We start from the raw sequence: 18,823 nt of genomic DNA, 5'->3' as shown, positions 1-18,823 counted from the left end.
CCCCAGTAGATACCGACACGCGACGTTAATAATTTGCCGCAACGATTCCGCGGCAAAAGAGCGTTTTTCTGATTCGCGGCCGACTTATCCCTTATTCTTTCCCGTTACAACGTGTCGAGAATAACTTGAACGGAACGTTTTCGTCTGGTCATCGCGCACATGATATTGTTTTCCGAAGTGTAAAACATTTCATGTTCCTGAGATCACGTATGCAAATTTTTAAATATTTCTAGAAATTAATTGAAAAATATGACATCATGTATTTAAGAATTTTTTAATATTTAATAAAATGACTGATTTACCATAAAGGTGCCATTTACGGAATTAAATTTTTTTTTAGCTTGAGTTTACGGTGCACCCATCGATCCACGACGGGTGCGTGACCGCGCTTCTCGTGACGCAGGCCGAAAAGGTCTCCTCGCCGCACTTCCCCGAAGACTAAGGGGGTTTCACCCGAGCGAGCCTCAGCGTGGTCGACTGGTCGCGCGAGAGAAATCGAATGACAAAATGATATGGGGTGCACGTGGCGGTCGATCGTGTATACGCGTGCGTGTGTTGTCCCGCTTGTACCGCAAAAAGAAATGTAAGGAGAAAGAGAGAGAGAGAAAGAAAAAGGAAGAACGACGGAGACGGACGGATGGCGAGGCATGGTGAGAGAGGGTGGAAAAAAAGGGCGCCGCGAAGTCTACGGTGGCAGTGGCGTGAGGCGCCTGGAAGTCCATTCTTGGCAGGAGTGCACCGACTAACTAGTCCATAACCAGTCCGCACGCTAGTCCGTAAGTGATATATTGGCACGTGAGACAAGAAGAAACGACGAGACCGAAGGCGGTTTGACCGGCGATCGCGGGAAGAGAGCAATTAACTCTTCGATGCGCGCGATGCTCCATTTCGATAATACGGTCATTACGCGAGGTTGAAACCTTTTCCGATGCGCTTCTCGTTTCTCGACGACCCGATAATTGGACCGGCAGCCTGCCGCGATTTACGGTGAGTTTACAGCCTCGTTCTCGGGCCCCCTTCGACACGAATACCCTTTCGTACCTTCATGTTCGACACGGTTGATAAATAGATACGTACAAGATGAGCAATTTGTTGCTTAAATTAAATGATCGTTTCGCGGTGCATTATAGGAAACAAACTTTTGATATTACGATAGAAGCTTTTTCAAGCGTTAAATGCACATCATCTGTTAGTCGAGTGCTCTCGAAACTTCAATTTGGAGTTACTATCCAACCTATCGACAAAGTCTGGCACGGACGCGGCGCGCGGCGCTATACTATATGCTCTTCAACTGCGTATCACGAACCACGGTCAATTAAAACAAGTAGATACCATAGTATATAACCTGATTAACCAAAGTACCGTTAAAGTTTCGCGGCGAAGCATACCGGGCGAAATGTAATCAGTTCGACGTTACAACACGCTCGCGCCCGTATTTCTGCTCGCTATTCATGTTCAAATTTGTGTGAGCGAGTGATTCGTCCCTCAGAAATATCAGGAGGTGGGAAAGAGCAAGAAGGAAAGGGAGGGAACGGAGAGAAAAGGACGTTTGACGAACCGAGGAAGTGTATCGACAGCAATATCGTCGAGAGTTAAGCGACCGACCAAACTATTTCAATTTTCCCAGAAAGTTCGACGAAAGAGGAGCGCAAGTAGCAGTCGCTCGTATCCGTGACATGGACCGCTTCACCGGAGAGCGGATAATGGTGTTCCATAGTTATATACTGTCCAAGTAATTATTTCGTCGCCGCGCAGACGGCGAATAATTGCGGCGACGGCGCGACGCTGGCAATCCCGACGTCGCGAAAATTGCGCCAGGCGCGCGGGTCGCCGCGGAAGTATCGGATATCGATACCTTCAATATTTGAGAAGTACGCGCTGCGATACTTCTCCGCCCCCGTTCCGAAAGTTGCGATAAAGGATTTTGACACCTAAAGGTGCTTTTGAAAAAAAATATCGATTTGAAAGAAAACAAAAAGTAGGTACTAACTCGACGCGCGTTTCTCGTCCGGTTAAGACTCCGAGAATGCGGAAGCTCGAGATGTGACAAAGAGCGCGCGGAGGATTGAGGGAAGCTGGTACGCGACGGTTTACAAACGACGAGTCGTTGGCTGCCCTTCGCCGACGAGGAAAAGCGCCGTAAAAGAGAAAAAGGGACGAAGAGGGATATCCCGAAGCGAAAAGAAACCTCTCGATGCCTTGGTACGCTCGTCGTCGCACAAAGCTGAGAGCGGACGAGGGGGGGTCCATAAACCGGACAGCGGAGCCCCATAAATCCAAGTCCATCGCCGTTACAACGAAAGAAGCTTGTTTACCGTTTTTGCGTCGAACCTCTCATCTGGCTTCTCCTTTCACTCCGCGCGCGCGCGCATTTCCCGCCATCACGGCTCTCTTCCTGTTTCCTATCTCGGCCCCCCAACGTCGATTCCCACCGGGACATCTCGTAATTTCGTAAACTGTCCCGGTCGCATTATATACCCGCGCGATCGATTGATCTAAAGTCAAGGGCCGATAATATTCTAAATGCGATACATTCTCTCATAACGAAAACGTCGCACAGGGTATTTCTTGTCGTAGACGAGCGCTTGGAGCAACGCCAACATTGAATCCAACTAGATAAAAAAAATATCTTGTAACAATAATGTTCTTTCTCGACGCAACGATCATATGAAATAAATCGTTCTAAATTCTTTCTAAATAAGTTGTTTCCTTGAAATCAGCGAGGAATGTTGGAGATGACGCAAAAACCTTGATCTACTTGCAAAGGCAATCTGCGTTTCAATAAATGGCGAGTTCGGATGGGCCGAGACGGAAGTTGCGCGGTTCAGAAATTGCCAGGTTGGCGCGGAGATGAAAAAAGAAACAGGGGATCCGGTCAGTGCCATAAACGCGACGACGAACGTATATCGACGCTGGTAAGGAGTGCGATGTGCGTAAAAAGCGATATACCAGCGCTATTCGCGGTTCGAAGTACCGTAAACCTTGGTCGTCGGAACGAGAGGCACGTTTCCTGTTTTTCCTGCAGTGTTCTTGCGGCTTTCGCTTCGCGGGCGATGGCTCCTCGTAGACTGACATAGACGATATCTCCTGAACTTTTCGTTTCGCGGTGCCCCGTGCCGCGCGTGCCCGTTTTCTCACCGCGAACCAAAATATTTTCCGTCGACCATGTTCTAATTCCCTCGCTCCAGGCTCCAGCGCCGTAGTCGTATAGAACAATAATTTTTTTACGAGTCTTCTATCCGAGGAAAAAAATAACCGCGCTACCTGCGTATAAACAGTCGCGCCATATACAAATGAACAAAAACCCCTATTGTATTTTTACATACAACTTTAATGCGCGGCGAAAATATAACAGTGGCAAAACACCGAGAGAGCGAGAAACGTTAAATGAATCGCGAACGTTGTATCGATTAAAACTCGCGGCATGTAAAAGGGACTTTGTTCAACATCATTCTATCAAGCGTTTCGAGGTATCCGTTTCTCTCTGAATATAGCTCGACCTATCCTCTTTTTACAATTATCACTGTTCCGCAAAATGTTTTGTGGCATATATTATGTATATGCCACGAAAAATATTGCCACCACCATTGATCTCGTCGATCTTTCAATTAACCCTTATTATACATTTTCGGAGTAAAGTTTAATTAAATAAAAGTGATAAATCCTACGACTACTTTTCGTAAATCCACGAAAGACAAAAAAAGGTCGCTAATGAGTAAAGGGCACGAATGAGGCATATGATGCGTCGGTTGAACGGCACTATTAAGCGGAAAATAAAATCGACCGTTCACGCGCGACGAGTTACAGCCGCATGGAAATCAGCATGAATATGGATGAGCGTTGCATATGTGCACATACTTCGGCTCGCGCGATCGCGGCCGAGCATAATGTTCGACTTGGGCAGAGCAAAATGAGGTTCAGGGGGGAGAGGGACGAAGGAAGGGAGGGTCGTCGGCGGGACTGGCAGGTGAGCCGCGAGATTATTGGCCGAGACCAAGCGGAGTTGGCTTAGAAATTCGACGTTTGACGTCAGTCGGTATATGAGAGACACGTCTGCTCGCATCGCGCACCATTCGCTCCTCGGGGACCCCGAAATAGAATGATTAACGCCGCCGAACGCCTGTAAAATTCGATACCCGGTATGCGAGACGTCCCCGTTTTGCTTGGAGAACGCTTACGGTACACGCGAGTTGGCCGAGACGCGCTCTACGCGAGCTGCCTACGAAACGCTCCATTCCCACTGAAAAAAATATGCCTAGAGAAATATGCAAAGTACGGACAGACAAGACGATTGGAAAGCCGGAAGCCTGGACGGATACGTGATGGTTGCGTAGTAACAACGTATCCAAATAGAGAGTTCTCCATGCAGCCGCGATCCTGCGCGAAAAAGTAGCGGCGCGGCGCTAACGCGGCGAATATGCTGGGAAAGATATACACGATCTTTTCGCGATCGTGTATCTTTCGGCCTCGGAATTCTCGGTATCTGTCCGGAATATCTGATGGTACGAAGGTTTGGAATATACTCAAAACTATAGGAACCACAATTTGCAGCGCCGATAGACCTGCAGCGGCGGAACTTCAGCATCGTTATTCGGACATCAAAGAACAGGCTGACAATTAGATGACGAGCGATGGTTGTAACACGAATTATTATTCGCGCACACAGTTGTACTCTGTACAAGATTTCGCGCTAATTTGTACGTCGTACAAAGACGTTTTCACCGACGATGACCTATTTACACCGTTTAGGTATATAGTCACCTTAATAGGATTGTCCCTTTTGTACTTGACATAAATCGAATTAAGCTTTGTGCCGGCCAATACTGGCAAAGCGGCTCAAACCGACCGTGTAATGTAATATCAACACGACTTAAAGATAGAATAATTTAAGAAGAATGATTAAATATTCATTTATTATATTTTCATATATTATGTAATTGTTACTTATTAATGTACGTTTATTTTATTATTTAAACATTATTACATAATTCATATTTTAATTAAATATTAATAGTACGTTAAATTAAATATTGCGCGTATTCGGTGGATGCCCAGCTTGTTTCAACAAAAATTAATAAAATACCAAATATATATCGATATAAACATTTGTAACGAGAACATATCGTTTCTGCGACATACAATTTAAAAATTATTATTTTTTTTCAATGCAAATATAAATCATTTTCGATAATATTAAACAATATTCGTTAAAAAATAAAATAACTTGATATTTCAGATCTTCATTAAAATAATTAGCAAAATTTCCTTCCTTAACAAAATCTATAACGATCGTATTTACCTTTCGGAAGACGAAACAGGAATCGATCGCCGCACACACGTTTCTGCGGCTGGCGATCCAATTATTTCCATAAGGCGAGCATCTAACGAGCTTCCACGTTCCACGTGCATTCTCGTCCGTTCATCCATCCATCCATCCATCCATCCGTCCATCCATCTATCTATCCATCCATCCATTCATCCATTCACCCACCGCCCATCCATCCGTCCGTCTGTCCGTCCGTTCATTCGTCCAGTCGGCCAAGCTTAAAATTAGACTCTATGAAACGGACAAGCCGGAAGCGAACAAGACCGAACGAGCTAGTATACCAAATTTATTTAGCACGAGTGTGATTCCGTCTCGTGTCCGCAAATTCATTCAATCGACCGCGACTCAGCCAAGACGCTCTTTCTTATGGCGGCTATTTGCAAAACTGCCGCGATAATTTCGCTGGAACGTAGCAAAACACGCCCAACATAGATTTGGACAAACGTTTGGCCTCCGGGTTGCATCTCGCGTGAACGTGGACACGCGAACGAAGAGAGTGCCGGCACTCTCTCGGAGTCGGCGGAAAAGTCCGGGCGTTTATTCCGACAGTCAAAGTTGCGCGTGTTGGTCAGAAAGTAATTATTTGCCCGCACGATATTGTTGAACGTTACGGAATTGCACGCGCGCGCGTTCTCTTTCTACCCCCGCTACACTTCGTTACGGGCATTTTGTTAGCCCGTTCTTGATTAATATTACGTGATATTATGCTGCGTTTTCGGACGGGAACGAATTTTACGATGATGTCTGGCGTTAATTACGCCGGAGGCGTTGTTTGCAGGAATTTCCGCGTAACGGTCGTAAATTTGTGAACGCGAGTGGCGAATTTACCGTACAGAATGTTTTGCAAGTTCTACGCGAAACTTGCCATGTCTCCATGATTTATCGGTCCTTAATTCTCAGGTAGAAATTATTTCCATACGACGCAATCTAGCCGTGTGAAAACTATATCTGTCGAAATACCGTTATCGTTCGGTAAATGTTAATAATTTGGCGCAACCGCATTTTTTTCGAGAAATGCTACGTAAAAAAGAAAAAAAATTTGCTACAAACAAAGTAAAATGATGATTAAAAAATTAGCCGACGACCTCCAACACATTCCTCGTTACGATAACGTAAACGGGGAGTGCCATGAAACAGAAACGTTAGCTCGCCGCGCCTGTGAAAACGTGCCAAAGCCGACATCAACCTAGTTGCAAGAACAATAATTAGTCGAAATGCAATCCTTAAAGCCGGAGCCATTTAGGCCGCGGTCGTCGACGCAACAATAGAAAAAGAGGGCAGAAAGCTCGTAAAATTATCAATCGCTAACGCGAGACGAGACGCGTCACGTTTCACCAATCTTAATGTTATAGCGGAGCCGGTTGATGACATCGAAATTATACCGTGTCATTTTTAAATATACGGAAATGCGCTAAATGCGCTAAATATACCTCATTTTTTATGATATAACCACATATCGTGTCGGCGCACTTGGATTTCAAAATAACAGCACGATCGAGTTGCGGAAACACCGCGAAACCACCGAGTGTGCCATTGTTCACGTTTGCTGATTCTACCGTAAGGACTGATTCATTCGGCTCCGCGTCAACCATCCCATTTTGTAACATTAGATTAACCCTTTGCGGTCTACCTGACTCGGTACAGCGGTTTATGACGAACGTGTATACAGGGAACGCCTAAAAGGGGCTGCACCGCGAACGGAGTATATTCGAGACGGTCTCGCGTATCGGGGACGAATATCGCGATCACGACAAAATAACATTGCCGCGAGACAAAATGTACGACGATGCGTGATTTTTAATCTCCGCGGGGCCATTTATTTTCGCCACTTCGCGTTCCAACCGGAACATCGCGGCGGAGTGTAATGGGAATGCGATGCGAGATGAAAAGCGAGGCGAGTAACGATATTACTGCAGGTGGGACGCGATCGAAGGATAAAAACGAAACGCGTGATCGACAGGATTTCGACTCCGTCTACCCTTTATTATTCATCGAAAAAAACGAGGAAAATAGGAAACAGGAAACAAGAGAGGAAAATGCGAGTAAATTCGTAAGTAAATACGAGCAACTGAGAGCTATTTTAATAATAATCTCAATAAAATGTTATTAAAAATTATTTTTTAAAAATCGAAGTTGCATGTACCTTTTTTTAAACGAGGTAAATATACCTACTTATTAAATTTAATTTAATTGCCGAGAATTAAAACGAGGATGTCTCCAACATGGGAATGCCCAAAGGTCAGGGAGATTTGAGAATCACTGGCTGCCTGCAGCAGAGCCGGGTAAACCGTGCGCGAAGGATGAAGGAAGGCGCAATAACAATATCGCGTCCTGCCCTTGCCGCATGCAACCTGGGGGTAACGTCCTGTTACACCAGTCTGACCACTTCGCGCGTCCCTCTCTTCCCCAACCCTTCTCCGTCTCCGTGTGCGCACGGACCGTTTTGCTTTGCACCGGCTTTGCTTTCGCCTTCGCCTCTCGCGGCCAGCAGGCGAAAACGTCGCGGCGACCCGCTTTTCGCTAATCGCAATCCCATTCAGCGCGCGACTCGTTTCGACCGCACACGCAGCGGCGTAATAAAGACGTTCTTGAGAGGGCCTCTTTTGCACAAGTCATCCGCGCCGCGAGGAAATAATATATGTAACGAATAGCGATCCCCCCGTGAAACGCAACTTTGACCAGATAAAAATTATTCAAAATGGATAATCGTTACTCACCGATAATGATGTCCGCTCTTGCAGTCTGCGCGGTGAATCAGCACTAAGACCTGCACAATCAAGACAGTGGTGGTTTTAGTTCTCGCTTAATATGCGTACGCGTGTTCCTATTATTATTATAATTAACGTCTCGCGGACTAACATCGCGTATCTCTTAGACCAATCTTAATGCTATTGTGCACGAGGGAATGCGATAATTAGGATACCAGCGTCGCCTTGCGCGTCTCGCGTTTCAGATGGCTTCTTGCGAATTTCACAATGCTAATACATATTTAATCTGAGTTAGATACCGATAAAAAAGTAATTAAATAAATATCCACTTAAATAACGAGTTAGCACGTATCTAGAGATTTTGTCGATTGTAAACGCCTGCGTCATTTACATGCAGATACGCTCCTGTGATAAACAAGCTGATGCAAATTAAAAGTTACGAGTCTATTACGTTAGCATTAATTAATAACAAAACATCGCTTCGGCAGAGAATGAAATTGTGTTTCGAGACGCGACCGGTTCGCGCATTTTTACACAGCTAGCCGGCACGGAAAAACGCGCTTATGCGTCCCACGTCCGTGCGCATCGCGCGGTCATAAAACTGCACCACGACCGAGTATCGCTATTACGTGCGCGGAATTAATTACAACTATTCGTCCAACTATTTATCGCCGTTCAGAGACGGGGCCGACTCTAATAAGTAGCCCATAAACGCGGCGTTTCTAAAAGAAATTGCGAAACGCTTGAGAGATAAATCGTCGCGATTGACCAACGCGCATCTCTCTGGAATCTACGCGAGGTCACTGCAGGCTGACCCGCATACCACCGTGGAGGGTGTCCTTATTAGATCCTCGATTGCTCAAGCCTCAAGCAGTTACAAGCAGTGACGACGAAAATAACGACAGAAACGTGCGAGAGTTTACTCAACAAGCGAATTTCGCGAAGGGGGTCAAAATCTGACGAAGTAACGTATAGTCTACAGATCGTAAGTCCATAAATCGATAGCCATTTAAATTAATGTCACTTGAAACAAAACGACCGAACTGCGGCGTTAAAACGATCAACGGCGATGCCCTTGCACCGAGTTCCCAAGGACTGACCGGCGCGAAACCTTGAGCACTTTTGCTAGATCACTGTCACCAGGTGTATGCCGCGGAGCAAACTTCACTCGTCGACTGCACAGTCTGCACGCTCACGAATCACGATCGGGGCACTCAAGGCTGAAAATTCCAGACGCCCCCTCCCTCTTGCCCCCGGGATAGGTCAGGGACAATGAACGTGCCAAACGCAGCAGCGGCAGCAGCTGCACCCGAAGTTCATTCAACTTTCCCACGCAAGAACGATCTTTTACACCAATAAGCGTCGTCGTTGGAAACACGGACGCTTGACGACGTCCTTCCGTTTCCGGTTCTCGTTTTCGGACCTTCGGCGTTTGGCCGGAAGATTCGATCGACACGAACGAACCTGGTAAGAACGGCTGGAACATCAACGTCCGGGATTCCAAATATCCCTCCTGACTCTCGCTGAAGGATTCGCCGCGAGGAAGAATTTTGCGGCCAAGAAGTTTCACGCGAGCGTAAAATCTCGCGTGCGGACGCGATTGCGCCAGAACTAATACTAGGCCGAGAACACGAGTAAACTTCGCCAAGTGGCCGAGGCTCGTTCCTCTCCGACGAGGCTCGTCCACCTCTTCCTCGTCGCGAGGAGCCGCGAGTACTGGTGGGGCGAATCGCTCGCGGAGGGAGACCGTAACCAAAGAGAAGAGAGAGAGAAGAGGAGAGAAGAGAAAAGAGGAGCGGCGTGTGCTACGCGCGAGCGATGTATGCGCGGCGCGGTGCAGCGCGGCATCGAGCTGCAATGTGCGCGCGAGTAATGCGGATGCATCGCGATGCGGCATGAGGGACGAAGGTGGAGGATGCGGAGAGCACGGAGAAGAACGGAAAGAAAAGAGAGTGCGAGAACGGCGAGAGGGAGAGTCAATGAACGACTCTCTGAGATCGCCGCGCGATGAGAATTTCATGGTTGCGGAGAAGGCCCCCCTCTGCTCCGCTCCGCTCCGGAGGTCACGCGTGATAAAACTCAGGGTTTTTAGGCCAGAGATTTCCCGATAAGAAAACGTATGAGTATCGCGTTCCTAGAAGGCGGTTGCACAAACCGGGGACCAGTTGTTTATACCGAAGGCGCGATTACGTCGTTTACGTGAGCGGCAAACGCTGACTAACCGCGACACTCGACACCGACAAGATTATGCGCCTCGACGAATTCATCGACGGAGAATGCGACGCTTGGCAGAGACGGGAGATACAACGAGAACGCCGCACGATTATTGGACAAGACGTTTTTTGTAGAAGAAATTAGCAAACTGATAACAATAAAATATTATTCCGAGATTCCCATTAATTAGCTTAATGGGAAATTCGGAACTATTGTCTATTGTTATTAGGTAACAATGGAAGAACTTATTTTTAAACAAGAAAACTTGAGTTGGCGAATCGTGACACTGAAATGAGAATGTTCTACCTACCTACATTTTTGTAGATCTACATAACCGATTAAATTTCGACCACTTCGATCAGCTTAAAATTATGCACACAAAATCTTGGCTTAAGATGTAATCCTGATTCTTTTTCTGACTTAGATGTCTCCAAAATTTGAAACTGAACGATTTAAATGTGTACGGGTGAAACCTCGTGAAATCGCGACCGATGTAGCCGTAACGAAGAGCACACTCGCGACTCGACCTGCTAGACTGTAGACCATGGGGGTGTCGGATGGCGCACGTTTCGACGTACCTGCGGCTGGCCGAAGGTCCTTCTCTCGCGTTCTAGCCACTCTCGAGGAGAACCTATCCTCATCCGCCGCTACGACGGCAACAAGGACGACGGATAGACGTAATGGAGATACGGGATTTCGAGACGCGGACCGAGCGCGAAGAGGGTCGTCGCGCGGCGCGGCGCGGCGCGAAGTCGCGGCGCGTAACGGGTTAGCCTGATGCACAGCATGACATGACATGCGTGTCGCTCACGGTACGGCGCGTATGACGTGGCGTGCGTGCGGAAGTATATCGATCAGCTGACGGTCGGGCGGATACTGGGCCGCTTCGCGGAATTCACCATATTGTTGCGTCGGCACGCATGCGCTGAGCCCTCGTCCCTTCGTTCTGTCACTCTCGTTCTCTCTCCCTCTCTTTTCTCTTTTCTCTTTTCTTCCCTTACTTTCTTCTCCCTCGCCGTCACCCCCCGCGACACCCATTCCCTGTCTACCCCGCGGTACGTACAGGGTGATTCAGCAGGAACTCGCGATGTAGTTCCGAAACATGTTCCGGGGAGGTGAGAGGGAAGTCGAAATAGTATATGATGGACTTGCGCGCGCCTGTTTATCGATAAGGAAAACGCGATTTTAGCCCCGCGGATAACTAAAAGGGAATACGATCCGGAATAAACAAATTCTTCATAGGAGGATTTTCACCTCTTAAAAAACTCGCTTTTAAAACAAAATTGCCTCGCATTTCCTATCTCGTGACAAGTTATGGTATACAGTATCTCCAGATTTTCGCTACACATCCGACTACCCTCTTTATCTACTCTTCCCGTTCGCTCCCTCCATTTCCCAGGCGGGTATCCCGGAACTTTTTCACCTCCATACGTCGCTCCCTCAATATGCTAATAGCTCAATCCTACTTCGCCATGTCTAAATTAGATTACCGTATTACATATAAATTTGTTTCTTTCTCTCTCTTCCTCTCATTTCCGCCGTCCTTTCATCCCCGATTTTACAACGCGTTTTCCCGTACGTTCCCATCGCGTACACCCGCTCGTGCGATCGCGTCCGAACGACTTTCTCCGATTTCTACATTTCCGCGTTTTCCATTTTCTCATCGACCCCGGTAATACCCGCAACTCTAGGAGACCCTTGCGCCTAGCCATTTAAGATATATATTATATATATGTATATATATATACTATGTATGTATTTTATCATCACGCGAATCAAGCACAGTCGAATATATGTACATATGAAATAGACAACAGATCGCTACAATTACTTCCCTACTAATCGCAACTGCTGTCCAACGATGATTATACGCGAAAATACGAGGAAAGGTCTATAATGTGTCTCGGGTATCGATCCATTCTCTGGAAGATATATCGCTCGTATCATCAAGGTTGCGGAGACCCAACCAAAAAGCTCACTTAACGATGTGTGGACTGATTAATATTCGACAAATACGCGCGACAATCCGCGACGTCCGCCATCGATCCCCTTCTTTCCGCGTTCAAATTACGTCCGTCCGTTCCATTAGCGCACGCTCTGCCGAGACATTAATGAACCGTCACGAACGCGAAGGAATTACTTTTTTGGAGCGACGATAATACAATGTGTCGAGATAAGCGGGACGGTAGAAAGTCGGAACACAATGTTAAATAGCGAAAAAACGTTGTGGCGTCTAATCAAGTTTTTTTCCCCTAAGAAAAGATCGATCCCAACGTAGCGCGCGCGCGTGCATTTGCGGAATAAAAATTGGCGTTGCAATTACGCGTACGTTGTCGAGAATAAGATCAAGTTCACGCTCGATAGAGACGCCAGGGAAGCCGACGGGGGTTCGAGCACATTAAATAATTACTGGTATCAGTGGTAGCGCGTAATTGTCGGTTATCGCAACATGGCAATAGCACGCGGTTAAATAATGATCGGCCATTATTGTAGCGATTCGAGAAAGACGAGACGTTTCCGTCCACCGTGACCGCGGGATGATGGAAGAAAGACGGCGAAATAAAGACGCGAAATAAAGTATAGCGGGGAAAGAAAAAGAGAAAGGATATAGAACGAGAGTGAGAGGGTACGCGATGTACTGCGATTTCACGGCTGAGACACGCGCAAGGATCCGCAGTCACGCTTCGTGATTCTCCCTATCTCTTTCCTCTTCTCGATCCAGGGGAAAAGAAACGGAAAGCTTTATTTCACTCTCGTGTCGAAACTGGTTATCCACGTCAGATGTTACAGCAACTTACGTTAATCCCGCATCGCGATGTAACGGTTTACGTTAATTGAATTCTCCAGAAAAGGCATAAGGGAAACTTGAGAATTAAGTGTTTGAGAAAACCGCGTCTCGAAGCAATATTTACCTCACGTATAATTACTTTGTCTCATAAGATATAACTCGCTACGGACAGTTGCTACAAACATTTGCATTTTCACACGTTGCGACAAAAAAATTCATTATTGGCTATTATAGTCGTAACAGCAAGTATCAGGACTGTTACATCTAATTAAGTAACAGTATTAATAGGGAGTCATACGATCACGCGAAAATACACAAATACACAATTTTTAATGATATCTTATTCCGGTTTCATTAGCCGTTCAGGTGATATAATTAAAAGCGTTATGCGGTACCTTTCACCGTGGTTAGAGAATCGTCGCGCGTTTCCGACACTTGATTATCATCAAGTAATCTCCCGAGGCTCGCGCGGGATATAAATAGCGAATCTAATTGAATGAAAACGGCACGGAGGGAACAGTTAACTCTGGCAAGGCAATCGCGAGAGCTTCTTCGTTTGGCTCATTCGAATGCGATGCGGGTACGAGGGCCGAATAACGGATATCGTATCCTTACGCGATCAGCTAAGGAAGCATATTTTGAATGCGCAAATTTCGCACGGCGACGGTGGAAAAGCGGAGAAACCGGGGAGAGGATTGTAAGGACGTATTCTAACGCCGACCCGGTCTTTCCCGGAATACGAAGAAAGAACAATGACGATGACGATCTTATCGAGAATCCCCGTACACGCGAGTATAGAGAGTGCGAAGCTGGTTCGTAATTAACAATTAAAAGAAGTATCCCAGCACCATGGTTTATTAGAGCAACTTGTGCAACACTGACTCGCTACCCTTGAAATTTATACGCGGTGTCTGTCGTTCGCGCGGGAATTTATCGATCCGTTTAAACGTAATTTATACACGACGGCGAATAATATCAGGGTGATAAATTAATCGTTGTCAATCGCGGCAACACGTTAAGACTCGATATCGCGTGGCACTAACTTCATCGGATTCTCTCAAGTTTGCGAATCGAGTAATTCTGGGAGTAAAAACGAATTTATCAACTCACCTTGACGCGGAGGTAAATTACTCTGCGATCAACGCCAGCTTTCCACCCGTCTGAAACACAAAACACGACAAAGTTACGACCGGTTCGCCACAATTAACGACGCGAGTCCGACAAGATGAGACTGTCAGCCAAACTGTCGTTTTTGGAAGAGACACGCGCCCGTGCCGTGTTGTGGAACTTTCTAAGCGAAAATTGCGACACACTCCGCGTACACTCGCGGTACACAAACATGCCGAGACGAGCGTTTATTTTCGCTCCAATAACGCGCTAGATGTTATTGACTCGAACGTATTTTCCTCGTAAAGGGGCGTAACTCCCTAATAGCTTTACACGTAAAATGTTATTTACATAGGTTCTAAGAATTGAAAAACACGTTTTAATTATGCAGAAAGAATCGCGAATTCGTGGCACGAGAAGACAGAAATATAATATACCGTGAAAAGTACAATGTCAAATTTGAATTCAATGCGTCACTTAATCGCGAGAGAGATAAAAACTTATAGAAATCCTGATGCGTCGTGTGATTTTTTTTCTCCGAGACAGACGAAGCCACCTCGGCGCCGAAACAACGGCATGTCTATACAGACGGGAGTAGCTACAATGGCGTGCGATAATGAAATAACTTAATTTCGCTCGAGCAAACACATAGATCAACGAAGAGGGGTCGACAGTGACAGTGGTGACTGTTGGTGGTGGTGGTAGTAGTGGTGGTAGTGGTAGTAATGGTGGTGGTGGCTGAAAGCGAGCGAATCCGATGCAAAATACGCGCTCGACCGACGAAAAGTGTGTTGAGACTCAAAGTACACTGTAATCCACTTTGTTAGTTTGCGATCTGCTGCTCTAGGACGTATCCTTTTCAATCGGAACGCGAGCAAGCCGAGTCAATCGGCTTGAGTACTCTCGAGGAACATTGAAAATTGAACGGAAAAAAGGTCAATCGCCTTCTGAATAAATCAAAAGCTTTTAAAGTATATAAAAGTATGTATTCGCGAAATTCTGTTTTGATTCGGCTAAAGCTAGAAAAAGATTGATTGTTCTAGGTTCATAAAATGCAGTTATCCTTAAAATTCTCTATTGTATCGAGTGACAGTAGTCGATTAAGAAATGAAATATTTCAACAAAAATTTTAACCAAAAATAATACGACATACTATATTAGATCGACGTAGTTCTTGTGCAAGAAGAAACCAAAGATTTTTGAGAGATTCGACTCTATCTTTACATCGTCCTAAAAATTATGTAAAATAAAAGATTGAAGATCTAAAGTAACCAAAGATATGATTTTAAAGCTAGTCCCGTCTTACATTCAGCTAACAATGTGGTGCATAAAAAAATTCGTCGAAGAGAAAGCGACGGAATACCGCCGGTTTTGTCAGATCGAGAGACTATACAGTTCACGAAGTAGGGATACAATGTGAAACATCAAGTGCGTCCATAGTGGCGTGCAGTGGCAGTGTTGGATGACGACCGACCGTAAAGCTGATTGTAAAAGGATCTTACACAGAAGAGGCTCGGTACCGACAACCGAGAGATAGACACAAAATCCGAATCGTTATCCGAGGGTCGCGTCACACACGGAGAAGAGCGAGGTGATCGACGACGACGACGACGGCGACGACGGCGACCAAGTTCGACGAGGACGACGAAGAACGACGGGCACTTCGCGCCGCAGCAGGCCGATGTTCTCCACTTGATGTGTCCACGTCCATTTGTGGGTCCCGACGGCCTCGAACTGGTCTCTTATCCCTGGTATCGCCCAATCAAAAAACCGGCAGCGTACCGCTAGACGATTGGTCGGACACGGCCACCGTGAAGACTGCAATTGGTCAACCGGCCCGAGTCACCCATGGTTACCGTTTGCATCAACAATATCTACGGTCGATATTACGCGGCTTGCTATACCCGGCCCCATGTATGTTCTCCTCCACGTTCAGCGGTCCCGCACACTAGTCGCGATTAACACCTACGTAACCCCCAGAAGGGGGCGGAATTCTCGAGGGCAACCTCTTTTCTTCTACCACCGATCTCCCCTGTCGCACCACGAGCGACCCCTACCCTTCGCGACCAGCCGCCGAAGGGCTTCGAGAAAGTCGAGGGCAACCGCCACCGTCGGCTAAGAATTGCGAAAAGCCAGCACCACGACGTGGCACCCCAACATCTCGCGACGATTATTTTCCAAGCTAGCTCGCAATCTCCTTATCGCGGTGGAAACTCATCTCGGGTATCGCGACGTGCAGCCTGCGCGATAGAGAAATGTATTTACGTAAGGATAATCTTGGCAATTAAGTCGGAGCGACAGGCTAAGACTCGAAGGATCTACCAGTGCCGCTGAATCCTATTTTCATAAAGGGAATCCTCCGCTTAGAGCGTTCGTTGTACCGTAGACTCGCGTTTTGTATCAAAGCTTGTATCAAAGACTCGCATTTAGGATGCATCCTTTGTACGCGAGCGGATGTCGATCTTATCCGGCCTCTACGAATAATACTTCTAACAAGCTATGAGGAAACGATAGTTATATATTTATGATCCTTGAAAGATATTTTTAACTCAAGTAGTAATTTAAAAAATACATTATTTTAATCGAAATAAAGTCATGATTGCTTGATGATAAAAAATCGGTATAACATAGCGAGTGTACGCATACATAGAATAAAAAGTTAGACACATTCCATGAAACGTGGAAATTTTCGCTATCGCTACCAGTTTCCGTTCCGTGCCATTTTGCACACATATATACGTAATCTCAGTTTCGAAGTGTCGCGGAAAACGGCTTCGTCTTCGAAGTCTAATTGCCACTTTAGCGATTGTTGGGTTAATGGTATTAGCTTCGGCTCTGGCTACGTCCCAGAACTCACTGTCAGCGCTTCGAACAACGTTCGGTCTTATTTTGAATTAAGCCGTGCGATGGAGATACAACGAGCGCTGTTAACGTTAATTGCTAATTTCGCAACGTACGGCCACAAGCGCGAGTATAAATACCCAATTGCATTTTCTCATAAAACGAGCGAAACACCATTCGGTGTTGCATGCGTTTCCATCCCGCATATCAAGTAGATTTGGCAGGCAATGATATTAGCGTAACTACGCTAATTGTATCGTAAGTTGTATCATCTTCGCGATATTGCTGATCATTTGTGCCTCGGAGAGAAGCTTGTAAACTGAATGGATTTTATACCAGAAAAAAGTCTCATTCTACAAATAAATCAAGTTTAATAATGAGCCTTGTGCTTTATATCGGCACAATGATTCTTTGTGTAAAAGCACGAGGTGATACGGCGTCTGAAGATCTTATTACTGATCCAAGGATTGAATGCAGGACGGAGGCAGACGCTGCTAGACGTCGCTTTACCATCTTCTCAGATCGACGAACATTTGTCACGCGAATCGTCGACGTGCCTCTTCGCGCCATCGAAATCCACCCTGAAGACTCGGAGGAAGCAGTTATCGAGCACGACCCGCAGTATTATTCGCGACTTTGGAGAGGAACCAGAATGCTTGTGGCGAGGGCGCGGGCGGAGGAGGCCAAACCGGGCATGTCCCCGTTCGACGTTCGATTATCCGCGTTATCGATCCCTCGGTCCTTCTCGTACACTCAATTCCTGTACGACGAAATGAACGCGGATGTGAGAGACATCCGACGCGGCGGTTTTCCCGCAAACGCGATGCGATATGTCACAGCCCGCCCGTCAAAAAATCTCATAAATTAAAAAAAAAATTCACTCCGAAATAACTGAACGCGAAAGTCAGTATTATATTTTTACAAGAGTTTGTTAATGAATATTATTTGACAAAAAAAAATATTTTTAATAAAAGTCATCACGTGATACTGTATATCATTTTAAGCTGTCAAAATTCTCAGGCTGTGCGATGTTTAATCGGAATTCAAATTCAACTGATAAGCACAGCAAATATTGCGGCAGAAAGATGACGAATCATGAAATAATTAAATATTCGTTTCTAGCAATCGATACCGAAATGCGAAAGCGGCACACGATCCGGTGGAAGAAAGGCGACGTGTGATAAATAATTCAGAAATTAGATAATATCGTGCACGTTGCTCGTTCCGCGGAAACTGGTTCGATTGGTTCGCCTTGTTTTTTAAGAGGAAACCGTATTACCCGACACGCCAACCTTGTTGTCCTGCACAATGCGAACGAGTTCGCCAATGTCATTTGTCAATTAAGCCCACACGATCGCGTATCTTGCCCAACCTAATAAAATATGACAAATATCTGCCCGTCCGAAACGAAGCTGCTTCGAATTTCTTGTCCTAAAATAATATCAATTTCCAGACGTTCTATTTTTGTATCGGACTCGAGCATCCGAACTCGATTCAAACCAAGCTCGAGTAAAATTTGAGGGTTACGTAAAAAAAACCTAAACGATACATACATTTATTTTTTATCAGGATATATCATAGATATTATTAACGTTTATCTAAATATAGAAATGTGGTGATCCATTAAAGTTTAATCAATCTTTCCTCTAGAAATAAGCCCCATGTGTACCGATGTTAACGATATTATTAGTTTACTGACTCTTATCGAGTTATAGCGGCGCGACGCCCGATCGGATTATAAAAACAAAATTAAGGCATCACGCGAATCACGGTGCTACAGGCACTAAGGCGAGATTCACTTTGACGATGACGAACGACCGACTGTGAAAACATTTCCAA

At 45.9% G+C, this 18,823-nt stretch overlaps 2 protein-coding genes across 6 annotated transcripts in view; one reads left to right on the top strand and one right to left on the bottom strand.

Annotated features, from left to right (window-relative positions):
* The window catches only part of Hnrnp-k (Heterogeneous nuclear ribonucleoprotein K), an 83,224-nt gene that overhangs the window by 45,981 nt on the left and 18,420 nt on the right, over positions 1-18,823 (bottom strand). The window contains exons 1-3 of one of the 5 annotated variants that reach the window (XM_071791494.1): positions 15,646-15,961; positions 14,147-14,196; positions 8,044-8,093 (exon numbers count right to left, since the gene is read on the bottom strand). The gene's annotated coding sequence lies outside the window, so the exon portion shown is untranslated. Of the gene's footprint in view, positions 1-8,043; positions 8,094-9,498; positions 9,657-10,826; positions 10,923-14,146; positions 14,197-15,645; positions 15,962-18,823 lie in introns of those variants that run through there. The other 4 variants (XM_071791495.1, XM_071791498.1, XM_071791499.1 and 1 more) reach the window with 4 other exon arrangements.
* Positions 8,118-18,823, top strand: part of LOC139820912 (uncharacterized) — a 31,587-nt gene continuing 20,881 nt past the window's right edge. Inside the window, exon 1 of the mRNA XM_071791504.1 lies at positions 8,118-8,138. Coding sequence (XP_071647605.1) covers positions 8,135-8,138 — 4 coding nt within the window. The 5' untranslated portion in view covers positions 8,118-8,134. The remainder of the gene's footprint in view (positions 8,139-18,823) is intronic.

Source organism: Temnothorax longispinosus, chromosome 10, assembly GCF_030848805.1.
Source record: "Temnothorax longispinosus isolate EJ_2023e chromosome 10, Tlon_JGU_v1, whole genome shotgun sequence".
NCBI lineage: Eukaryota > Metazoa > Arthropoda > Insecta > Hymenoptera > Formicidae > Temnothorax > Temnothorax longispinosus.
This window is presented reverse-complemented; position numbering and strand designations above follow the sequence as displayed.